At 36.5% G+C, this 25,126-nt stretch overlaps 1 protein-coding gene across 2 annotated transcripts in view; it reads right to left on the bottom strand.

The window, feature by feature from the left end:
• Positions 1–3,115: 3,115 nt before the first annotated feature.
• The window catches only part of LOC105196849 (sodium/potassium/calcium exchanger 3), a 69,890-nt gene continuing 47,879 nt past the window's right edge, over positions 3,116–25,126 (bottom strand). The window contains exons 4-6 of one of the 2 annotated variants that reach the window (XM_039452044.1): positions 4,295–4,459; positions 3,869–4,174; positions 3,118–3,764 (exon numbers count right to left, since the gene is read on the bottom strand). In XM_039452044.1, the coding sequence (XP_039307978.1) occupies positions 3,445–3,764; positions 3,869–4,174; positions 4,295–4,459 (791 nt within the window). In that variant the 3' untranslated portion in view covers positions 3,118–3,444. Of the gene's footprint in view, positions 3,765–3,868; positions 4,460–25,126 lie in introns of both variants that reach the window. The other variant, XM_039452043.1, reaches the window with a different exon arrangement.

The following is a 25,126-nucleotide window of genomic DNA, read 5'->3' as shown; positions in this document are numbered from 1 at the left end:
TGAATCTGAAGAAGAGACAAGTGTGAAAATTGTGAGACACTTGATAATACTACGCCTAAGGTATGGCAAAGACGAATATCACAACAAACAACTAAAGGAATACCACCACAATGGTTGACGTACAAAGTGCAAACAAATTCGATTCAGGAGCCAGAAGTGGCATAAGATGTTAGAACTACCGTTACGAGAACGAGAGCGGTGGATCAAGGCCGCCAAAGAAGAGATGAACTCTCTAAACGATCATCAAGTCTAGGAGCTGACTGATCTTCTACCAGGGAAGAAAGTAACTATGTGTAAGTGGGTTTTTAAAACCAAATTAGATGGTGAAGGTCGAGTTTATACGTACAAGAGTCGCTTAGTGGCTAGAGGGTTTTGTCAAGGAGAAGACTATAATGAGACATTTGCACCTGTAGTTAAACATGAAACCATCCGTACTCTACTTTGTATAACAGCTCAAAAGGGATTACACGTGCGTCATTTAGACGTGAAAAGTCCATATTCAAATGGAGAGCTTGAACAGAAAATTTTTTTAGAGCAACCACCAGGTTTTTAAGAGAATGGACAAGAATCTAAAGTCCTAAGATTACGAGTCTTTACGGTCTCAAACAGTCAGCACGAGCTTGGAACAAAAGGGCTACGAAAGCACTAACTCAGATAAGTTTCAAGCCAGGAAAAGTAGAACACTGTCTGTATACTAGAAAAAAAAAAGACGGAATTACGACTTACATACTGCTTTATGTTGGTAATGTTATGTTTGGTAACCTTCTGATAACTAGCACATCTAAAAAAGTAACTGAAGAAATGAGATCTTTAAGGGTACTTTGATATCAAAACATTAAGAGACGCTAACTATTACCTTGGAGTTCAAATAAAGCTCAAGGCAGACGGATTGTTCTAACTTAACTAGAAGGGAAAGATCGCCAAAATTTTGGAAGAATATGGTCTATTAAAGCCAAAACCCGTAGCTACACCAATGGAAACAGGGTTTCTAAATTCTAGATTGGATGATAGCGCAAGATTGCCAAATAATAATAAATACAGGAAAGCCATCGGATCATTACTGTATATTGCTGCGGTGTCCAGGGCGGATATTGCGGCTGTGAATATTCTATGTCGTCTTGTTGAAAAACCTACAAAACGAGACTGGGAAACCGTCAAACGAGTGATGTGATATCTAACATCTACAATAAATAAAAGTCTGCAGTTGTCTTCTACAAGTACAACGAAACTGGAATGTTTCGTGGACCCCAATTGGGCCATAGATATAACGAACCGGAAGTCGATTAGTGGGTATGTCTTCCGTCTAGAAGAAGGAACTGGCTTGGTCAAGCCGTAAACAAATATCGGTAGTCATGTCATCAACGGAAGCTAATTACGTTGTGGCATCATACGCAAGTAAGAAATTACTTTGGTTTAGACAATTATTAAAGAACATGAATATTCCAGTAAAAGGTCCAATAAACATTAATGAAGACAACCAGGGATGTATTTGTTTAATCGAATCAGATCGATGCGGGGCACGCACCAAGCATATAGATATCTGTCATCATAAAATCCGAGATTTGAGGGAAAAGAAAATTATAGACTTATGTTACTGCCCAACGGCAGCATTGTGGCTGATATGTTGACGAAACCGTTAGCAAAAGAACGATTCCAGGAACTAGTTAATTAATTGGGGATAAAATAATTCAAACTGCCAACGCGAGAAGGAATGTTGGAACGGCGCTTAAGTCAGTTCTTTTCTCTCCTGATTAGGCGCTGTAAGGTATCGGCTAGCTGTGATCATTTTAAGAACATTTACTTAGACTCATGTAACGCCCACTTAAGAATATATCTATTGTATGTTTCTTTCCAACTGCAAATACCTATAATAACAGTTTTTATTCAACCTCTCACACATTCCATCATTTTTGACCGAGTTACAAAACTTTGAAGAAACACATTTTTTACAGTATATTTTTCCGAAAAACGTTTACCGCCGACATTAGCACAATATTAAACACGCACACACTAACCCCCCCCACACACACACACACACACACATGATATGCCAAAATCCAACCGGCAACCTTTACACATGGTGTACATGGTGTAATGCTAATGTCAGCGGTAAACGTCATTTTTTTAGAAAAATGTAGTGTAAAAAATGTGTTTCTTCGAAGTCTTGTAACTCGGTCAAAAAAAATAGTAAGGAAATTAAAAAAAACATTTTGTAGAAAAAAGTCATACTTTATGGCACTTGCATTGCATATGTCGAGAAAAAATTCTTTTATTGAGTTACAGGCTGTCAAAAATATGTAATTTTAAGGAAAAAACAGGGTATCTTTTTTGGGCATTGAGAAATTGAGAAAATTTTTGAAAACCATTGATAGCATGTTAAAGCTGAAACTGCGAACTTTAAAATGCTTTTTTAATTTTTTGTCTACGATGATTTTTTACGCGGTACGCATATTATTTGTAAAAAGTGCAGGTTTAGTAGCTTCAAAGTTGTATAACTCGGTCAAAAAAAAATCGTAGATAAATTTAAAAAAAAGCATTTTGTAGGCAAAATGTTGTAGTTTATGAAACTTTACTTGAATTGTTTGAAAAAAAATTTGTTTGTCAAGCTGCAAAGTATCAAAGATACAAAAATTTAAACAAGATGTGATTTTTTACTGTATAAGACAAAAAAGTTAAAAGAACGTTGAAAATCTGTTAACAGAGCGTTAAAGTTGAAACTTCAAGCTTCAAAATGTTTTTTTTTATTTTTTATCTACAATGATTTTTTGCCGAGTTACAGCCACTTAAAAATAGCCTAATTTTTGGTGTATGGAAAATGTTTTTTTTTTAGTAGTGTATGTCCATATATAATTATACATAATAATACATAATTATATATATATATATATTTTTTTTTTTTTTATATATATAGACATATTTAATATACATAATATAAGAATTTTTATAATAAAAGCTGTAAAAGCTATTCTTAATCAAAATATTAGAACATTATATTTTTTAATAGAAATCGATAAATATTGCATGACTCAATTTAAAAAATTAAATGTAGAATTCCGCATATGAATCTAATTATAAAAAAATACAAGAAGATGCAGTAAACATAAATTTTTTCTTTTTTTACCTCTAATTTTATTATAAACTATATTTTTATTCTAACACAAAATAATATCTTGATCAGTAATTTGATATCAAAAGGTTTTTTCTTTCGTGTAAAAATATTTGGATTATACTTCGCAACTCGGCAAAAATAGCAGCTAATGTTTGCGAATAACAAGAATAAGAAAGAGGGTACTTTCGATTTAATGTCCATAGGAACTTCTGTTATTGCGTTTGTTTCCTGAGTACATTCTTGAAAGTTGACGACAGTAACACTTAATCTCATCTTCCTCGTGTTGTGAAATCAATTAAATAAATAGCGAAGAACTGTGTTGCAGAACAACGGATTTAAGGGGGACACATTGGTGAGTTCACCGGGAAGAAGACATTTAATTCAAATAATAATGCAAAAACTAAAAATATCGCGTATAATATCAAACAAATGACTCCCACTTTTTTGTTCAAGTGATACTTGCAGAGTGCGGTAACCGCATAAAAAGCGATTACACACACAATAATCGAGAGCACACTAAAACGTAGGGCACCTGAGACAATCACAATATCCTTCTGGTCTATAAGGATCTTAATCATCCATGGTAAACCAAGACATAGCAGAATATCGAGCGTGTTTGCGCCTAATGTATTACTCATAGCCATGTCTCCATTACCTGCAGAAACAAAATCGATCGGAGTAACAATACTATCAAAAAAATTACGTTTTGTTTATTAATTATTTCATTATTACGTTATTCGCTTGAGTTGCTTAATTTACCTTGTCTTGAAAGTATCACGATTGAAACGAGTTCCGGCATATTACCACCGGCGGACTGAAACGTGATACCCATCACGGAATCCGGTATCCCGATGGTGTCGCCAAGGACGGTTGTCATCCACGACGTCAAGTAGGAAGACACCGCAATCCATATGACACACATGACAAATGTTACTAGGTACCAGTTTTTCCATCGTTTATATCTGCTGTCCGGTATGGTAACAAACAATATAAATTTTAATGGCCAAACGAAGCAGAACCAGATTTTGGCTAATCTACCACCAGTCGGCCATACAAATGGGGTATCTAAAAATAAGCGTTCATAAGACTCAATGATTTTTGAAGCAGTTTGGTGATTATTCATAACGTAGTATAACATAAGTCTAATCATTCGAGTTGCATACAAATTACATGCGTGTATTGTACCTGGTTCCACATAATCTTCTATCTTTTCTATGTGATTCTGAGCCTCTATGCCATCAGCGGAATGTTTTCGACTTGCTACACTTTTTCTGTATTCCGCCACAAGCTCGCCATGGAAATACGGTCGGTAGAAGCCATCGAGCATTGATTCTCCATTGCTTTTGGGAGCTACCAGATAACAAAATACAAAAATCATACATTGGCAGTCCATGTATATCTTTCTTAGAATTTTAAGGGGTCAGACTACTTTAACCGAGTAAAAAAAAATAGGTATTTTTTGAGCGTGGATTACCGAAAAAATAAAAATGCTGTAGACTTGTAGTTTGGCATTTTAATTGAGTACAGAATAAGGATATACATACAGTATATATATATATATATATATATATATATATATATAAAATTATTATTTGAGTAACATTTATTAAAAATATCAATAAAGTAAATTTTTTTTGCATCGGTTATCGGTGTCCATGATGCTGCCATATTGGATGATCTGAAAAAATATATATATATATTATTTAAGTATATTGTATTCCCTAAGCATTGTCGTAGCCGTTTTTAAATTTGTTGCAATTTGACTGAAAAAAAAATTTTGAGTTTCTAGTTTCATTTTTGGCACAAAAATTATGAATTAATTTCTTAGTATTTTGCAAAATAACAATGATATCGTAAAAACCCTACGACAATACTTAGAGAAAACTATAAGAATAATCAAAAACCAAAGTGCAAGTCAATCCGATAAGTACATCCCGAGAAATCATGGACACCGTTTTGAAAAACGAAGTTTTGAGAAAAACGCGTTTAAAGTTTTACAACATAGTTTTTATATTATATAGTGCAAATTTTTTTGTTCTTACCGTTAATCTGCCATGCCAGCTTCATAATAATCCTCCTCATCATTGCTTGTTGATTTACTTTGCCACCTTGAAATGCGACCTTCTTTGGTTGCCTCGAACGAGTATCTTTCGGTCGAAATGCGCTCTTTGTCTAATGCTTCGCAAATATTTGCTGTGATCGGCCCGACAAGTATATGTATTGTATTCATCATTAAAATAATGCTTGAATATCCATGATTAAATATACTGCAGGCAATATTGACAGCACTTTCTACGCATTTAGAACCACTAAATGTTATTTTTGGAACTAATGTCCAAATTAATGCGTTCAAGCACTTGTTCGCATTTTGAGTATAACCACCCAACAGCGGTTTAACAATTCATCTTTGCTAAGTTCCTGGTAGATAGGAGTGATTGCCTTTATAACATCAAGATGAAGAGCAGGTTTGTGAGTGTATTTTTTATTTGTCGCCTTTGCTACCTACCAGGAACACCAAGAACTTGGCCCAGGCGGACAGTTCTCATATTGCGATTTCGCGTCAGTTTTGTGCTTTAACGTTACCCATATTGCAGTTTTCATATCTTTTACTAAGTTTTTATTTCTTCTAATAGCAAGCCCATAATAAACGCTTAATTCATCGATTAATTTTCCCGTCAATTTTCCTCGTCCTCCTAGTCCTTTTTCGTTTTTTTTTTTTATATATATTACGGAGTCGAAAACCCATCCGTTTTTGAACGTGACCGACACATTCTTTTTTAATTATTGTAACGTTTTCCCCGTATGGTTGCAATTTAATGATGTCTTTGTAAGTTTTACAATCACCATCACCGATGTACAATAAATATTTTACTCCATGCAAATTTTCAGACCTCTTAAACATTTCTATTACTCCATCTACCTCCATTTTACCCGAACTTTTTACCCGTGATTTGCTGAACAAGTTTTTTATGCACTTCCATCCATAATTCGAATTCAGCCGAGTTATATTTATTTTTCCAGTATTGGCATTGCTTGCAATACGATGATTTCACAATTACATCTAGTATCTTGCTAAAATGCAATCCAATCAACGATACGACTCCTTGCAATGATGTAAAACCGCGCTTTTGCTACGTGCCATCTCCGGAAACCATTAGTCCTGCTAGTTCTGATGTATTTTCTGTTTTTGCCATTAAGTTTTTCTCCTCAGTAGCAGCTTCAGAAAATAATATAGAGGCAACAGTTTTCGACGCACAATGAATGTTTGTATTAATATCTTGGTAAATCTTTTTATTGAACATTTTTGAAAGATCCATAATACCGCAAAACTTTCTTATGCCCTCGTAACCAATACCGAAAAGTCTCATCACAAATACGATTTGTCTGTTAATTTCATACGCGTGCTGTATGAGTGGAGAAGAATTAATATATCGCGGTTCACAATTGTCACAATCTATTACCAACTTAAATCCAAGTCTGCGAATACTTGTCTCAGAGAAATTTATATTTCCATTACATATTTTGCACTTCACTATTTCACTGAGACTGGAAAAAATCGCTACAAAATTGATAATACGATAACCGTGTGTCGTATTTATCGGTACTTCCGCATGAGAATGTTTTAGTTTTTTCGCGGATGCACTTGTAGAAGCAGTTTCGCGTTCACATTCATAACGATTGAGCGGTGTTGATTTTTTTTTCGATACACTTGCACGTCCTAATATTGTTCTCGAACCTATTCTATTAATTCTTTTTCGGCTTTCCATATTTGAAATTAATATTTTGAAAGTTTTTTAACGCGTGCTACGACGTGAACATCAGATGACTGACTAACGGTTTCGTCAGCTTTGTATAGTCTAAAATCTATTAAAAAGAAGAGGGGATACACAATAGCAACATTATGACCTGCTAAACCTTGTTAGGACGCGCACACTCAATTCTGAGTGCCCGCAGCCGGCACGGCGCGCAGCGCGCAGGTACAAGCACGTTGTAGGCCGGCTGCGGTCTCTATAAGTCGGAAACCAACTCGAATTTATACTTGAGATCTTTTGTTTCTTATTCTACAGACTTCAAACTATTTTTTAAAGCAAAAAAATTTTTTTCGATTTTTTGAAAACTTTAAAGTAGTCTGACCTCTTAAACAAACACATGCGCGGTTAAGATTTGTTTATTTTTGTCGTCGAAATGACTGAAACTATTTTCTACCATTACTCCACATGAAACCTAGTTCAATCATAGTAGAAAAATATTCCATGAATAAGTATAAAAGTCTACTAAATAGTATAATTTACAATAGTATAATTTACAGTGATAATTTACAAAAAAAAGGGGGGGAAGCTTCTCCAGTCACCTTGATCTTGACATATGTTATAGAGACAATGATACTGATCAACTTTTCCTTAAATTAATCGTATAATTTTTGAACTATAGTACAAGTATAAATCTTATTTTTTGCCTCTAAGCAGGGGGATTATACTTTGCGTAGAAAGTAAATGCTTGGAGGAAGGGTGAATCCTAAATGTCCTAACACTACCCCTTTTGCTCCGTGATCATACGCATACGTTCACAGAGCGTGTAGATGTAACATATGCGTATAGTCACAGAACCAAATGTGAGGTAGGATAGAGTAGGATTAGAAATGTCGGGAGAAGAGAGTGTGAGAGAGGACAGAGCCCCTTCCACGCCCAAGCATTTACTTTCCACTCAAAGCAATGATTTGATTAGATACATTCATTTATCATTGAAAGGTAAATATATCGAATAGGGGAGGCTGCCCCGATGACCTTGACATTGATATATGTTGTCAAAAGTCATGACCCTAAGTAACGTCTAACAAGTTTAGCCGTTGCTCGCCCTTTGTTAAAAAGTTATAATCATAGAAAGTTTATAAAAATTAAAAGCGATAACTACACATATACTAACATATATTCACATATACTCACATATACACATAAAAATGTAGTCCACAGAGAACGCGTGAGCGGAAGAGGGGCTCCGCCCCTCCCCCTGTACTTCCTCTCCGTATTTTTTCTACCTAACCTACCCCTATTTTTATCGAAATTTGTAATGATATTAGATTTGAAATTATGGATTGGGTTAGGAAAAATTTTTACATGTGGTACAGAGAATCTTTCCTTGCACCCCGTTCTCGTATTTTTCTTAACCCAACCTAATTCCTAATTCTATTTTAGTTTAATTTTAAATCTAATATTGCAACGTGATCAATTGGATATCCTTGGCCAAATTACAACTAAAATAAGGTTAGGTTAAGTTAGAAAAAATACAGGAACGGGGTGCAGGGGGAGAGGCAAAACCCCTCCCCTGTCCACGCGTTCTCTGTACTATATGTGAATATTTGAGTTTTTCAGAGTTTTCATATCAATTTAATTTTTATACACGTATTGAGTATCCGACTACAACTAAACACAAGGAATATAGTCAAAATACATATGAAACAAGCCATCGACGTTCCACGCAGAATGAGGCTGATCTTACAAGCTATTAGTACTGTTCTGTGCAGTGTGCGTGCGCATGTGCATGTGCGCGCGTATCCTAACCCATAATTTCAAATCTAATATCATTACAAATTTCGACAAAAATAAGGGTAGGTTAAATTAGAAAAAATACGGGAAGAAGGTGCAGGGGGAGGGGCTCTGCCCCTCCCCTGCCCACGCGTTCTCTGTACCATATTTTTATGTGTATATGTGTATATATGTGTAGTTATCGCTTTTAATTTTCATAAACATTTTATGATTATAACTTTTTAACAAAGAGCGAGCAACGGCTAAAACTTGTTGGACGTTACTCGGGGTCATGACTTTGACAACATATGTCAAGGTCAAGGTCATCGGGGCAGCCTCCCCTATATATTTACCCATTGAAATCATAAATGATACATTTACAGGAAAGAGAGGGGTGGAGCGGACTTCGCTTTGGGTAGAAAGATGTAAACTCATGTGAAATAGCATACCTCCCCCTTTTGCTTAATACATTGCGTACCGCTCACAAATTTTCTCTAGAGTCCCTATAATAAGAGACTGGCCAGCAACAAGATTCCGTCAAATTTCTGCGAGTCAAAAAGGGAAATTTCACATCTAACTATCTCGCTTTTTTACAAATAGCAAAGTTCAGTGTATATGCGTGTGTAAGTGTTCTTTACGCAGCGTGTATAGTGTGATTGAAGTTTAATATGGTGGATGTTCAGCTGAATTTTGCAATAATTTCTCATCAAAAGGATATATTGTTGGCAAAAAATGTTAGACGTAAAGATTGGACGTCTACAAATAATTTGTATCTTTGTGAGGTTAAGTAACATATTCGTTACAACAAAATCATAAGAGAACATTAAATATAAAAATTATGTCAACATATATTATTTAGATTAATATACAAAACAAATTTGTAGTATTTTTTATAATATATATTGATAAATATTACGTATGTTCAAAAGAAAAGAGTAATTACAGTTTGAATTTAAGCGGAAGTTGACAAAAAATTCTACTCCAATCAAAAGTAACCCCCTTGCTGGCCAGTCTCTTATTATAGGGTCTCTAATTTTCTCGTGTTTTGCACGCCATCTCTTAAGGACCGCTCATAGGTTTTCTCGTGTTTCGCGGTCTTTATCAGATGGCATGCGAAACACGAGAAAACTAGAGTCCCTAGAAGTAGAGAGTCTGGACATCTGCCCCTAAAATGTCGGTGATGAATATGTCAGTGTATGTACGTGAGCTTTATGTGTGTGTATGTTATCATTGTGTGCACTTGAACGTGTTGTATGCTGCTATCGCATTGGCTAAAGAGGATTAAACAGGGATCCGTATTGGTGCTGCCATTTTAGGTGCACAATCACGTGCATCCAATCACGTGGAACCCCGAGATGTCCAAACTCTCTACTTCTAGGGACTTTAGAGAAAACTCGTGAAAGGTACGCAATGTGTTAATTAAAATAAAAACTAGAATAAACATGTATATTGTAAAACTTTTTTTGTTAATAATTTTCAACAAGTTTTTAACAAATCATGAGCGTTAACTAAAACCTTCTGAAGGTCACTTAGAGTGATGACCTTGACAACATATCAAAATTAAAGTGATCAAAGCAGAGTTCCCTATAGTAAATACCCAGATAACATTTTTTGCGCGCAAAGTTTGCGCGTCTTATGCATGTGAACTGTGCACGCGGTTTGCGTGAGTTTTGCCCGCAAGTTGGTTAAGCTCATGTATTGTCCGATACATCAGCATATCACATGCAAATGGATACCATTTTGCATGTGATTTGCTGGTGTATCGGATAATTATATTTGCTCGTAAGTTGCTTGCACTCAGATAAAATTTTTTGCGCGCAAAGCTTGCGCGTCTTATGCATAAAAAACTGTGTACGCGGTTTGCGTGAGTTTTGCCCGCAAGTTGAAATTCTGTGATTTCAGATTAAAATGGATTTAACAAGTAAGTGCCACCGCTAGGCGGCAACGCCGCAGGAGATTTTCTCGTAAGTTAAGTGCGGTCACAGGCGTTATATCTAGGCGCCACCGCCGCCGACTCGTCAGCTTATACTTTAGTGACACTTTTAGGAGCTGCTTTTTGTAACCTCAAGACAAATACTCGCTCTCATTCTTTTGAAACATGGCGTGTGTGTGAAACGCTGTCCCACATAAAATTTTATATTTTTACATGTAAATAACAATTTGTATTGTTATTTAATCTTGTACATAAATTAAATATTTAATTCAAATTTAATTTTTTTTTTAATCTTTTTTAACGAAAAAAATACAAGAAATATTTTTTTTTGTAAAATAAACATTTATTACATTTACATTAATGTATTCTGTTTTAATAAATCTATCTGGGTTCGGATTTTATTTTTCAATCGGTCTTAATACCGTATTTTCGATGCAGAAATCCCAATCGATTTGGATTACCTTTTTTTAAATCGGTTTTAATAGCACATTTTCGACAGGGTATCGCTTATTGAGATCGCACGCAAAGTATGCTAGCGTTTTGCGTGCATATCGCTTATTGAGATCGCGCGCAAAGTGTGCTAGTGTTTTGCTAGCGCTATAATGACGCAATTGGATAAAGTTCTGCTTGCGTTGTAGGAATCCCTTTTGTGCGTGATTTGCTGGACGTTCACCCGCAAAATGTTTTCTGGGTAATTACCTATCTCGTAATAAGGCGTAAAATGACATTGTTTCTTGGAAAACCAAAGGGTAATCCCATATTGTTTTTATGTAATGTTAAAAGCCAGACAAAAAAAATTAAGCAGTAAGTTGCATGCAGTAAAAAAATCAACAAGTTGAATTTGCTACTGCTTAAGTTACGATATTACATTGTCGATTGTGATTGATTAATGTACTTATCTAAATTTTACTGATTAAGAGCTTCCGCACAAAAATAATTCCACTAAGACGCTACGTAGTTATACTTATACGGATTTGTTTTGTGCATTGACCTAAGTGTAGCGGTGTATCGCGTAATCAATCAATTTTTTTTAAATAGACGTAAGAAAACACGGAACGCCTCTGATTAGTTACACAATACACGTTACAAAAATATCAGTCCATGTAACCGCATCTTAGAATATTTAAATACAGGTTTGAGTTCATGATTTTCGGTAAAAAACTTTTTATATATAATTATATGAAGTTATTTTGTAAATTTGTAAATGTAATTGATTTGCGTGATATGGTTCTTGAAAACTACAGTGTACTACAGTGACTTTTAAGCCTCATAACTAAAAAAAGATAAAGGATTATGTAAAAAGTACTTAGCAAAAATAAACTTATTTATAGTGTTTTGGAAAGCTCTTGACACCAGCTATTAGATTCTGGAATCAAAAATAAGATGTTGCATTTAAAAAAAGTTAATGTGATTTCGATCTGACCTTGGCCATCCAAGGTCAAACTGATTAGTAAATAGATGTTTTGAAACACTACATCTTTTATCTGAAACACTTTTTCCTAAAATGCTAATTTTAGAAATATTCTTAGGGATTCTTTAAAATGGGTCACCCGGTTTATTAAAATATATATAATTATATACAAGTATATATGTATAATGATTGCACATAATTTTATGTAGTCATTATGTATAATTATACATCTGGTTGAATTCGGAGAAGTATATAAAATCACACAAATAAATATAAGCACTAAGATCTAACTGCAACCGAAAAAGACTTTCTTACTATCATTGTTTTGTTACACTATTGGTCCAATAACATATTTGTAATTTGAATCACGCGCCTCAAATGCGTTCTAACTCATAGTCAATTATTACGCGAAATATCATCATAGCCTCAGTAGTCAAGTTGGCTAAGACACCCATACCGGAGATTCAGGAGGTCCCAGGTTCGAACCCTGGCTGAAATGATATTTTTCGCAATAAATTTCTTACAGTTTTTTTAGGGGGAAATGAGGATATAGATGCAAATGAGCATCAATTATTATATTAAATTAATCAATTTAATATAAATAATGATATTACTAATTCTTATTCGACACGCTGTGTTACGACCGAAATTAATTTGGCGCACATTCTGGTTGAATTCGGAAAAGTATATAAAATCACACAAATAAATATAAGCACTAAGATTTAGCTGCAACCGAAGAAGGCTCTTTTACTATCATTGTGTTGTAATTATACATTATTACGTACGATTATATACAGGGTGATTCAGAACGACCCATGTGTCCCTGTAAAGACGTGTTCTTGAATAAATTCTGAGACGATTTTTCCTGTACGAAAATTTTGTCCGACGCTTACTTTTTGAATAATAAGAGGATAAAGTTAGCGAATCACAGGCCGTGTACACGTGGTAGACAAAGGCGCTGCAACTCACCGTCTGACGCGGGCGCTTACTCGTGTCGGATGGTGAGTTGCGGCGCCTTTGTCTACCATGTGTACACGGCCCGTGATTCGCTAACTTTATCCTTTTATTATTCAAAAAGTAAGCGTCGGACAAAATTTTCATACAGGAAAAATCGTCTCAGAATTTATTCAAGAAAATGTTTTTACACATGGGTTGTTCTGAATCACCCTGTATAATTGTATATATTTTTATATATAATTGTATATAAAAATCATACATAATTATATATAATTATATATTATTATATGTATTTCAATATATAATATATGGATATATTTAATATATAATTATATATAACTGTACATGTATAACTTTATATGATTATACCGGGTGTCCCAGACCACCCGTCCCACCCGATTTTTTCGTAAACGCGACATTTTAAAGAAAAATGTTTCAGACAAAAGTTGTAGGGTTTTAAAAGATCTATTTACTGATTTTATCAGTTTGACCTTGGATGGCGTCGCCAAGGTCAGATCAAAATAACATTAACTTTTTTAAATAGGACACCTCATTTTTGGTTCCAGAATCTAATAGCTGGTGTCAAGACCTTTCCAAAACACTATAAGAAAGTTTATTTTTGTTGAGTACTTTCCGAGTTGTGAGGCTTGAAAGTTACGGTGTACTGTTACCTTCAAGCGTCATAACTCGGAAAGTCCTTAACCAAAATAAACTTATTTATAGTGTTTTGGAAAGCTCTCGAAATCGACTACAAGAAAATGCAATGAAAAATATAAGCAGAGGACACCGACTTCGCCCATGGTATCACGTCGAATAATGCTTTCTCTCTCGACCCAGCGTCGAGCGAGGAGGATGCACTATCGTAAAGCCCCCCACCACTTTCCGCCCGCACCCCGATCGTCGCCGCGCAGCCTAGACACACGTACGAGCGCGGCTCCGCGTGTGTGCGGCAGCCGAGCGCTAGCGTCGAGAGACACCATTTCTGCCGGTGCGTGTACCTATAGTCCTACGCGTAGAGTTTTGAAGATACCTAATTACCGAGATCTCTAACATTCGGTACAGCTCTATGATGCCGTTTATTCTTGATTTATTAATATTAATCTTCATTTAATGTTGATTATTGTAGCAATAAAGTAATTTTCACGAAAAAGCACCCTTACATACCACTCCTAAAAGTCATTGCTTAGAATTCATAATATTACGCAACTCGTCACCAATTCACGTTTTCTAATAAGCAACCCGGTCGTAAGCGTAATTTGTAGTTATGCCTTACCCGAACGAAGAAGCTGCGTTAATGATGTCAGTTTTGGGTAGAGCTGGAAGTTTTCGAGCAGCTGAAATAATGTGGCGAAATGAATATCCCGATCATACACCACATTCGCGCAAAGTTTTCAGTCGCTTACAACGTCGAATAATTGTAAAAGGTATTGTTCAGCCGGATCATAATAAGGGAAGGCAAATTCATCGATCAGTTCGTTCAGTAAGAGCACCTGATGTAATTGCATCTGCCTTTGTAACCCCGAATGATTCTTTAAAGCGACGAGCAAGAGATAGTGGAATAAGTCGAAGCACGATCAGTCGAATTTTTCGTGAAAATTCATTCCATCCATATCGAATGTCACTTCACCAGGCCATGACATTGAACGATCATAGACAAAGACTGATATTCTGTAATTGGATTACTCAACAATTACCTAATTTCCATAGAAGTATTTTATTTTCTGATGAGTGCACCTTTAAAAGTGACGGCGAAATAAACACACATAATTTTCGTTATTGGGCACAAGAGAATCCACATTGGTATCGAGAAATGGATCATCAACGTATCTGGAAAGTCAATGTTTGGTGCGGAATTGTTGATACGCATATCGTGGGACCATTTTTCTTTCAAGAGAATTTAAACCGTTTTTTATACGCCGATTTACTCGAAAACGAACTTCCACGTTTACTTGAAGATATTCCACTCCAATTACGTCTAAATATGTGGTTTCAACAGGATGGATGTCCCGCCCACACGTCTGTCATTGCTCGTCATCAACTGAACCGCATATTTCGCGGCCGATGGATAGGTAAACATGGTCCACATAATTGGCCACCACGATCACCGGACCTTACAATTTTAGATTATTATTTGTGGGGACGAATAAAAGACCTTGTATACCACGAACGACCTACGACTGCAGAAGATATGAAAAACAGAATTCGACAAGTCATTCAGTCTCTAGATACTGACGAAATTCGTCGGGCGACGGATGATTTCCAAAGTAGGGTAACAGCCTGTATAAATGCACGTGGTGGACATTTTGAACATCGAGACTGAACAACATGCGTATGCACAAAGGTGACGGCAAGAGGAATCACCTTATGAAAGCACCCCGACAAAGGTGACGGCGAGGGGAACCACCTTAAAAAAGCACCCCGACAAAGGTGACGGCAAGGGGAACCACCTTATGAAAGCACCCCGACAAAGGTAACGGCAAGGGGAACCACCTTATGAAAGCACCCTGACAAAGGTGACGGCGAGGGGAACCACCTTAAAAAAGCACCCCGACAAAGGTGACGGCAAGGGGAACCACCTTATGAAAGCACCCCGACAAAGGTGACGGCAAGGGGAACCACCTTATGAAAGCACCCCGACAAAGGTGACGGCGAGGGGAACCACCTTAAAAAAGCACCCCGATAAGGTGTAAGTACGATCTTGTTACCTACACGTGGTACACCTTAGGTAACGCTAATACCTACAGGCGGCACCGATTATTTCGTTTTTACATTTTAAAAATGTTACTTTGACTTATACCTTTATGCTCAAGGTCGAATTCAAGATCATCATCAGGTTGATCCCTCGAAATCATGCAAATTTTGTCTGAGCCATTTTTTTGTACAAGCACATCCCTACGTTTTAAAAGGGTGGGACGGGTGGTCTGAAACAGGTATATTTTTCATTGCATTTTCTTGTAGTCGATTTCGAGAGCTTTCCAAAACACTATAAATAAGTTTATTTTGGTTAAGGACTTTCCGAGTTATGACGCTTGAAGGTAACAGTACACCGTAACTTTCAAGCCTCACAACTCGGAAAGTACTCAACAAAAATAAACTTTCTTATAGTGTTTTGGAAAGGTCTTGACACCAGCTATTAGATTCTGGAACCAAAAATGAGGTGTCCTATTTAAAAAAGTTAATGTTATTTTGATCTGACCTTGGCGACGCCATCCAAGGTCAAACTGATAAAATCAGTAAATAGATCTTTTAAAACCCTACAACTTTTGTCTGAAACATTTTTCTTTAAAATGTCGCGTTTACGAAAAAATCGGGTGGGACGGGTGGTCTGGGACACCCGGTATATGAAAAATTTTTAATCGGGTTTATACTAAACATAACGTAACATCTTACGAATGTTCTTATACAAAGACCATAAGATCTTTTGTTCCATAACCTTAAGTTTAAATTGTACATACAGGCTTAAGTTTATAGTTTACACTTAACATAAGTCCCGATTTAAAAATAAATGTTGTAAGCCTTAGGTCCGAGAAATTGACTAACCGTAGTTGATTGTTCTCTTTACATTCAACTATAATTGGTCAATTTTTTAAGGCTTAAGACTTATTACACCTATTGTTAACCGAGATTAATATTTTACGGATGTTCTTTTGCGAAGGTTCTAACAAGGAGATGGCAAGAAGTGTAAAATGCCAAATGAGATGAGACATAAGCTCATTCAAAAAAGGTGATCAAGTATACTAAACATGTAAAAAGTTTAGTATGAATAGCAAAGTTACCAACTCTGGCTCCAAGTGCAACTATCCTCCTCCACAGTAGAGTCCTATATAAAGAGAGAAGCGACATTGATGTCCGAAGCTCTGATTGGTAATCTGATTGATACTTGATTGGCTAAGCGAGCAACCGTATTGTGACCACAGCTGTTTGCAGAATGATACGAATGGTGTTTGATGACGTTAGAGCGGTCCCAAAATGGCGGTGGAGGACTCAATTGAATACTGAAGGTTGTGGTGGGGGTTCGATGTCGCTTCTCTCTTTATATAGGACTCTACTCCACAGCAACACTCCCATCACCGCGAGCTACGCGCTGCTTGTTGACCCGCGCCAACGGCACGAAGGCCGTCACGGCGGCTCACCGCTAGGTGCGCCGTATAATGGGCAGCACTAGAGACCATCTAATAAAAGTTGCGACACGAGCCAACTTTTGTAGGCAGAGTAGTAATCTCGGCTACATTTACACATGACAGAGAGGGAAATATATTGTAACTCTTTGTCTAATATACGCATCTCTAATCTAAGCCTAGGTTGGCGAAGTCGAAACACATGTTGTGTTGAAAAATTATTAATAATTGGTGACTGCGCAGCACCATTTTGCAATAATTCGACAGTCAAAGGACTACGTCATGAAATCATTTCCCCGAAATACAGAGCAGTGTGTTCTCTGGCTAAAAATGTAGGTGAAAGATGTTGAGGAAGTAGCGTGAAAAATTGGACGCCTACGTTCAATTCTTATCTCTGCAAGATAAAATAATATAAATTTGTATAAATTTATCATTAAAATATTTAGTTTTAATTATACTAAATGTCCGAGAAAATCTGCACCTAAAATGAGACGTTGAATATCCGCTATGCAAAATTTCCAACGGAAATTTCTCCTGAGGCCAAGATCCAAAGAAAGAGTTTTAGAACCATAAGTATGAATTTGAGTACCATTAACAACAAAAAATTTAAAATTTGTTCATAATAATTTAAACAAAACTCTCTTAGAAATTAAGGAAATATCAACGCCAGTATTAACCAGAAAATGTATAATAAATTGGAAGATTTATCAAAAATAACAATACGGTGACAAGATAAATCATTGCAAGCATCCTACAAGGAATGGTACATTTCTTTGCTTTATCACTAAATTTTTTATGATAAAAACAAATTGACTGGTCTTTAGAATTAAATTTTTTGTTCCGCAAATTTGATCTAAATCTTGATTTGCTTCTAGATCGGCTAGAAGATCTGCCACTGCAACGAGAAACTTCAAACGCAGCGATTCTTTGTTCCAAATGAGAAAAATCCGGTTGTTTAAAGATTGATTGTGTATTAACTTTCCCGACTTGAAAACCAGTATCGTTTTCAATAATTTTGTCCGCAAGTTCCGAGAGCTTGACTAATGGTACGTTTTTGACAGCACCAAGAGTCGTTTGATTTTATACAGGGTGTTCCAGAGCGATGTGTACTTATTATCACGATGAGGTATAAAGGATCGAAATAAATCAAAAAGTCTAATACCATTTTGCGATATTTGCAATTACTTTCGAGTATTAAAATATTAAAGTTGGCCGAATAAGAGCGCACAAAGAGACAAGCGATTGCTTGCCTGAGCCGTAGGACCGCCCACCGCGGCCCAACTGTAAGCGACGCTGCGACGGAAAGTGGCGCGCGGCGAGGGGAAAGATAGCTTGGCATTGCACCACTCCCTCATGCCCCCGCACCGCGCCGCACCAACGCTATACACTCGCGATCACAATTATTAAGTATTTTGTTCTTTGTAATATTTATAGCATTTTTTATAGCAAAAAACTAAAAGTTAAATAATGTAACTTTGCGAATATAGCATGCTGACACTTCTCATTCTAAAGCACAAGAATACAGTAAATATTACAAATTTTAACAACAGTACAAATTAACCATATTTGAGTCCCACCATTATATGTAATTTCAAAAAGAAGTATAAACTATTACTTTTTTTATACTTTTAAATACGGCACAATATTTAGAGAAAGTGTGCTGCTAATTATTTATCGCAGTTCTAATAAAATATTTTGCTCTACAAACATCAATTTAAGTACAGTTACAGCAGCAACAAATTTTTTAATATTAGCTTTTGTATTTTTTTCTTATAACAATGTATTAAATTATATTTAATGACATTACTTATATTTACAGTAACAATGTGCTATATTATTACGTAAATATTTATAAATGAAAACTGTTGCTAAAACTAGGATAAATTATAATCAGCATGATACTATTTAGCCGAGTGTCTTACCATGGTTAATATGAAAAGTGTAAAGAAATGGTAATAGTTTAAATTTTTTACTTAAATTTACATATAATGGTGAGATTCAAGTAGTATTAATTAGAACTGTTGTTTAAGGAGATAATATTTACTGTGTTCTTGTACTTGAGAAAGAGAGATGCGTCGCCTACAGTCGGCGCGGTGGGCGGTCCTACGGCTCAGGCGAGCGACCACTTGTCTCTTTATGCGCTCTTATTCAGCCAACTTTAATATTTTAATACTCGAAATTTGCAAATATTGCAAAATGGTATTAGACTTTTTGATTTATCTTGATCTCTTCTACCTCATCGTGATAATATGTATACATCGCTCTGAAAAACCCAGTATAAGTCGGCAGTGGAAACGCAGAGTTCAGATCCCTCCGACCTGTTCAGTAGGCGACCGAGCATTCTCGATCGCTCCCCGAGGACGAGCATTCTCGTCATTATCCTCACCTTTCCGAGTTTCTCGACGAGCATCCTCGTCACTATCCTCGGTCGAGTATTCTCGACCAGTCAACTCCGAGATCCTCAACGAGCATTCTCGTCGCTATCACCGGCCGAGCATTCTCGACCAATCACCTCGTCCTCTAGAAGGCACCGAAGTGCCTTCGATGCCGCTGAACTCCGGGTCGTATCGTAACCTAATAATTGGCAGGGTATCCGCGCCCTGTTGATCAAGCGCTCTTTTGCACGGGATGCACTCGGGCAAGTCGCGGAAGCGAACAGAACAGGTCGCGCTCGCGACTTCTCGAACGCACGCGTTCACACGACTGCGCTCACACCAATTGCGCCACGTTCCGCGATTCCCCCGATCGTACGGACCAATAGTCCGCATAACCCGCCGTCACATAAGAAATGTAATTATCTCTCCGCTATTATTATTTCGATCGCGTTAGTTACGAGCCAGTATTATTCCGTTTCCGTAAGTTTAAGTATTTTTGTTTTACTCAGTTACAAGTACTTTGTATATACGAGTTAATATTACCGATCATGTCTTGTTCTTTTCCGCTTGATTGCAAGTTATTGTTCTGTTAGTTTTTTGTGCTCGTTTTCCGTATACCTGCGAGTTGCTTTTTTTCTGTCAGCGTATCAAACTCTTTTTATTTCTAACCTGAATTACACTTGATTATTTTATTTTTGTTAACGGCTGCAATTCATTTAATGAATAAATCATTTTCTTTTTTGTTTCACCTTAAACACTGGTAATGATCATTTAGAACACCTGACCAACCGGCGAGTCTTATTCAGACCGATTCCGAATTTCCGCACCGTTACACTGAAACAGTATTTATTACCGTTACAATATTTATCAATTTTAGGCGGATTTTCAACAATTTCCAATATCGCGATTAAAGTTTGTTCATCAAGATGACGAATAACGGAATTATATTTAATATCTTTTGAACGGATACGGTATACGGTAAATTCACTCTCAATCTGTGCAAACCACAGCTTGGGCTGCTTATGCCAAAAGATTGGAAGTTTCAACAGGCGAAATTTATTAAAATAGATCTCAGTAGACTCACCAGATGATTGATGCTCTATACCAGAAAATAAATTTAAAATTTTCATTCCGACTTGTTGCTGAAGACTCACAGTCGACGTTGAAGTTGAAGTTATCGAAATCGACGGAGTTAACTCAGATTTAACAAGAGTTCTGTCTACAGGCATTTTATTAATGATCTGATGCTTCCAGGAAAGAATCAAGACGATCCAAGAATTAAAATTTGAAGATTCTTGAAGACACCAAAGGGCACTCCAGAAAATAAACTTCCCGCGATAAACGATATTTCAGCACACACCGTGATCACGTTGGGATCATCAAAAATATAGCAATTTATTGAAATAATCACTAGATTTATAATTAATTATGAGATATTTATTGAGACGTGTAAACTCTTTGACAAACAGAATAAAAGTGAAGTAAATGTTTATAACAACATATGTTTAGTGTGTTGCTAGATAATAAAAGATAGTCGAATATCTTTATAAAAAAATCAATAACGAGTGTAGAAAATGTATGTGTAAAGTGTAAGTGTAAGTAAAAAGAGTGTAAGAGCGCCATAACTCGCAACGGACCAACTTGTAACTATATCCAAGTTGAAGCATCATCATTTTCCGCTAATAATCAGTATGTGTCATCATGTCGCTGACGTGTAAACAACATACTTTCTTTGTGCTCTAACCATGTCAACCTTTGTGTCAGCAAAACTCCATTTGAACGCTGCTTTTTTGTTTTAATTTGAGGAAAAGTACAGCTGATAGACATCGAATGCTGCGTGAAGCATATGGAGAACATACTCCATTAATGAAAACATGTGAGTACTGGTTCCTGCATTTTAAAAGCGGCGATTTTGACACCAGCGACAAAGAACGCAAAGGGAGGGGATTAACTCAGAATGATCTACTATAAGCTACTCCAGCCTAAACCATCATTGGGGAACGTTACCAAAACCAATTGATCTAATTGAGCCGAACATTGAAGCTCAAACGCTCCCAATATGTCAAAAGTGACAAAGTGACCTTCTGCACGACAACGCTCGGACACATATTGCAAAAGTTGTCAAGGACACTTTGGAGTCGCTTCAATGGGATGTCCTACCCCAACCGCCGTATTCACCAGATATTGCTCCTTTTGACTATCACTTATTCCAGTCGATGACTCATAGCCTGGCCGAGCAGCACTTCACTTCTTACGAAGAAACCAAAAATTGGGTTGATTCTTGGAACGCCTCAAAAGACAAGAAGTTTTTTCAACGCGGAATCGGTACGCTGCCTGAAAGATGGGAAAAAGTTGTAGCTAACGATGGACAATACTTACAGACTGAATAAAATATATTGTACCAATTTCTCTAAATAAAGCTTCAATGTTACAAAAAAAAATCCTCAAAACTTATTTGTACACCCAATATTTGCGACAAAAGACGTATGAAACATTATACTTGCGCGGTAATAGCGCGCTTCCCGATTGATATTCAAATCCGAATATCCTATGAACGTCCAAAAATTAGCCAATAATAGACGTCCAAAATCGGACATACGATGGATGTCCATTTCATGTCCATGGACGTGCGGACGTAAAATGAACTTAAAACGGATGTTCTGTATTTTCTAGGATATGATTATATATAAAATCAGATATGATAGACATACTTATAAACTCATATATGATCATATATATTTATTTAAAAATTATATATGATTATATATATAGTTTCATATTTAAAACCTACTATTATATACACTACTCAAAAGAAAATAGGGAACACTTTCCAGACACCCAAAATTAGGCTATTTTCAAATGACTGTAACTCGGTGAAAAATCATCGTAGATAAAAAATAAAAAAAGCATTTTGAAGCTTGAAGATCCAACTTTAACGCTCTATCAGCAGATTTTCAAAATTCTTTTAACTTCCTTGTCTTATGCAGTAAAAAAGCACACCCTGTTTTGTTCCTTAAAATTTCGTATTTTTGACACTTTGCAGCTCGACCAACAAATTTTTTTTCGAACAATTCAAGTAAAGCTTCATAAACTACAACATTTTGCCTACAAAATGCTTTTTTTAAAATTTCTCTACGATTTTTTTTGACCGAGTTACGCTACTTTGAAGCTAAACCTGCATTTTTTACAAATGATATCCGTACTCCGTGAAAAATCATCGTAGACAAAAATCAAAAAACCATTTTAAAGCTCGAAGTTCCAGCTTTAACATGCTGTTAATGGTTTTCAAAAATTTTCTCAATTTCTTAGTACTATGCCCCAAAAAAGATACACTGTTTTTTCCTTAAAATAACGTATTTTTAACAGCCTGTAGCTCAATAAAAAAATTTTTCTCGACAAATCCAATGCAAGTGCCATAAAGTATGACATTTTCTCTACAAAATGCTTTTTTTAAAGTTTTCTCTACGATTTTTTTTGACCGAGTTACAAGACTTTGAAGATATACATTTTTTACAGTACATTTTTCCGAAAAATGACGTCTACCGCCGACATTAGCATTACCCAATGTGCACCACGTGGAGGTTGTCGGTCGGATTTTTGCACATCGTGGTGTGAGTGTGTGTGTGTGTGTGTGTGTGTGTGTGTGTGTGTGTGTGTGTGTGTGTGTGTGTGTGTATGTATGTATCACAGCAGAGATAAGGACCCCGCAGTTCGTCACTTCTGCAGTATTTAATGACTCCAAACCCTCTCTGCTGTGTGTGTATGCGCTCGCGCGCATGAGAGTTCAATAGTGTGTATTTCCTCCTCTCTGATCAATTACTGCTTGCAAGCGTTCTCGCATATTTATACATCTTGCAATACGATCTTGCGGAATGTTGTGCCAAATTTCCGTTAAAATTTCTCCCAATTCTTCTAAATTTCGCGGCTGTTCCTCGCGACGCCTTAATCGTCGTTCCATTTCATCCCAAATGTGCTCGATTGGATTTAAGTCCGGGCTATTGGCGGGATGATTTAACAGTCTAATTGCGTGTCGTTGAAAAAAACGTCGCGTTATATTCGCCGTATGAGGTCGAGCGCTGTCCTGCATAAAAATAAAGTTCCGACAGGTTCGATTTAATAGCAAAACGTGTGGTCGTAGAATATCGTTGATATAACGAACACCCGTCATTGCCGGAGGTGGCAGGATCACTAGATCACTTCGTCTTGTAAGTGATATACACTCCCACACCATCACGGAACCGCCGTTGTAGGATCGTATTGGCATAACGCAACGTCGATCATAGCGTTCATTTCGTCGACGCCAAGTACGTATACGAGCATCATTGCCATAAAGGCAAAAACGTGATTCGTCGGAGAAATATACATTTCTCCAATCCCTAGCGGTCCAATTTGTATTGTAGCGGCCCAAGTGATCCTGCCACCTCCGGCAATGACGGGTGTTCGTTATATCAACGATATTCTACGACCACACGTTTTGCTATTAAATCGAACCTGTCGGAACTTTATTTTTATGCAGGACAACGCTCGACCTCATACGGCGAATATAACGCGACGTTTTTTTCAACGACACGCAATTAGACTGTTAAATCATCCCGCCAATAGCCCGGACTTAAATCCAATCGAGCACATTTGGGATGAAATGGAACGACGATTAAGGCGTCGCGAGGAACAGCCGCGAAATTTAGAAGAATTGGGAGAAATTTTAACGGAAATTTGGCACAACATTCCGCAAGATCGTATTGCAAGATGTATAAATATGCGAGAACGCTTGCAAGCAGTAATTGATCAGAGAGGAGGAAATACACACTATTGAACTCTCATGCGCGCGAGCGCATACACACACAGCAGAGAGGGTTTGGAGTCATTAAATACTGCAGAAGTGACGAACTGCGGGGTACCTTATACTCTCACACACACACACACACACACACACACACACACACACACACACTCACACACACACACACGATGTGCAAAAATCCGACCGACAACCTCCACGTGGTGCACATTGGGTAATGCTAATGTCGGCGGTAGACGTCATTTTTCGGAAAAATGTACTGTAAAAAATGTATATCTTCAAAGTCTTGTAACTCGGTCAAAAAAAATCGTAGAGAAAACTTTAAAAAAAGCATTTTGTAGAGAAAATGTCATACTTTATGGCACTTGCATTGGATTTGTCGAGAAAAATTTTTTATTGAGCTACAGGCTGTTAAAAATACGTTATTTTAAGGAAAAAACAGTGTATCTTTTTGGGGCATAGTACTAAGAAATTGAGAAAATTTTTGAAAACCATTAACAGCATGTTAAAGCTGGAACTTCGAGCTTTAAAATGGTTTTTTGATTTTTTGTCTACGATGATTTTTCACGGAGTACGGATATCATTTGTAAAAAATGCAGGTTTAGCTTCAAAGTAGCGTAACTCGGTCAAAAAAAATCGTAGAGAAATTTTAAAAAAAGCATTTTGTAGGCAAAATGTTGTAGTTTATGAAGCTTTACTTGAATTGTTCGAAAAAAATTTGTTGGTCGAGCTGCAAAGTGTCAAAAATACGAAATTTTAAGGAACAAAACAGGGTGTGCTTTTTTACTGCATAAGACAAGGAAGTTAAAAGAATTTTGAAAATCTGCTGATAGAGCGTTAAAGTTGGATCTTCAAGCTTCAAAATGCTTTTTTTATTTTTTATCTACGATGATTTTTCACCGA

Source organism: Solenopsis invicta, chromosome 7, assembly GCF_016802725.1.
Source record: "Solenopsis invicta isolate M01_SB chromosome 7, UNIL_Sinv_3.0, whole genome shotgun sequence".
Taxonomy (NCBI): Eukaryota; Metazoa; Arthropoda; class Insecta; order Hymenoptera; family Formicidae; genus Solenopsis; species Solenopsis invicta.
The sequence above is the reverse complement of the archived record's forward strand: the minus strand, read 5'-3'. Positions and strand labels throughout refer to the sequence as shown.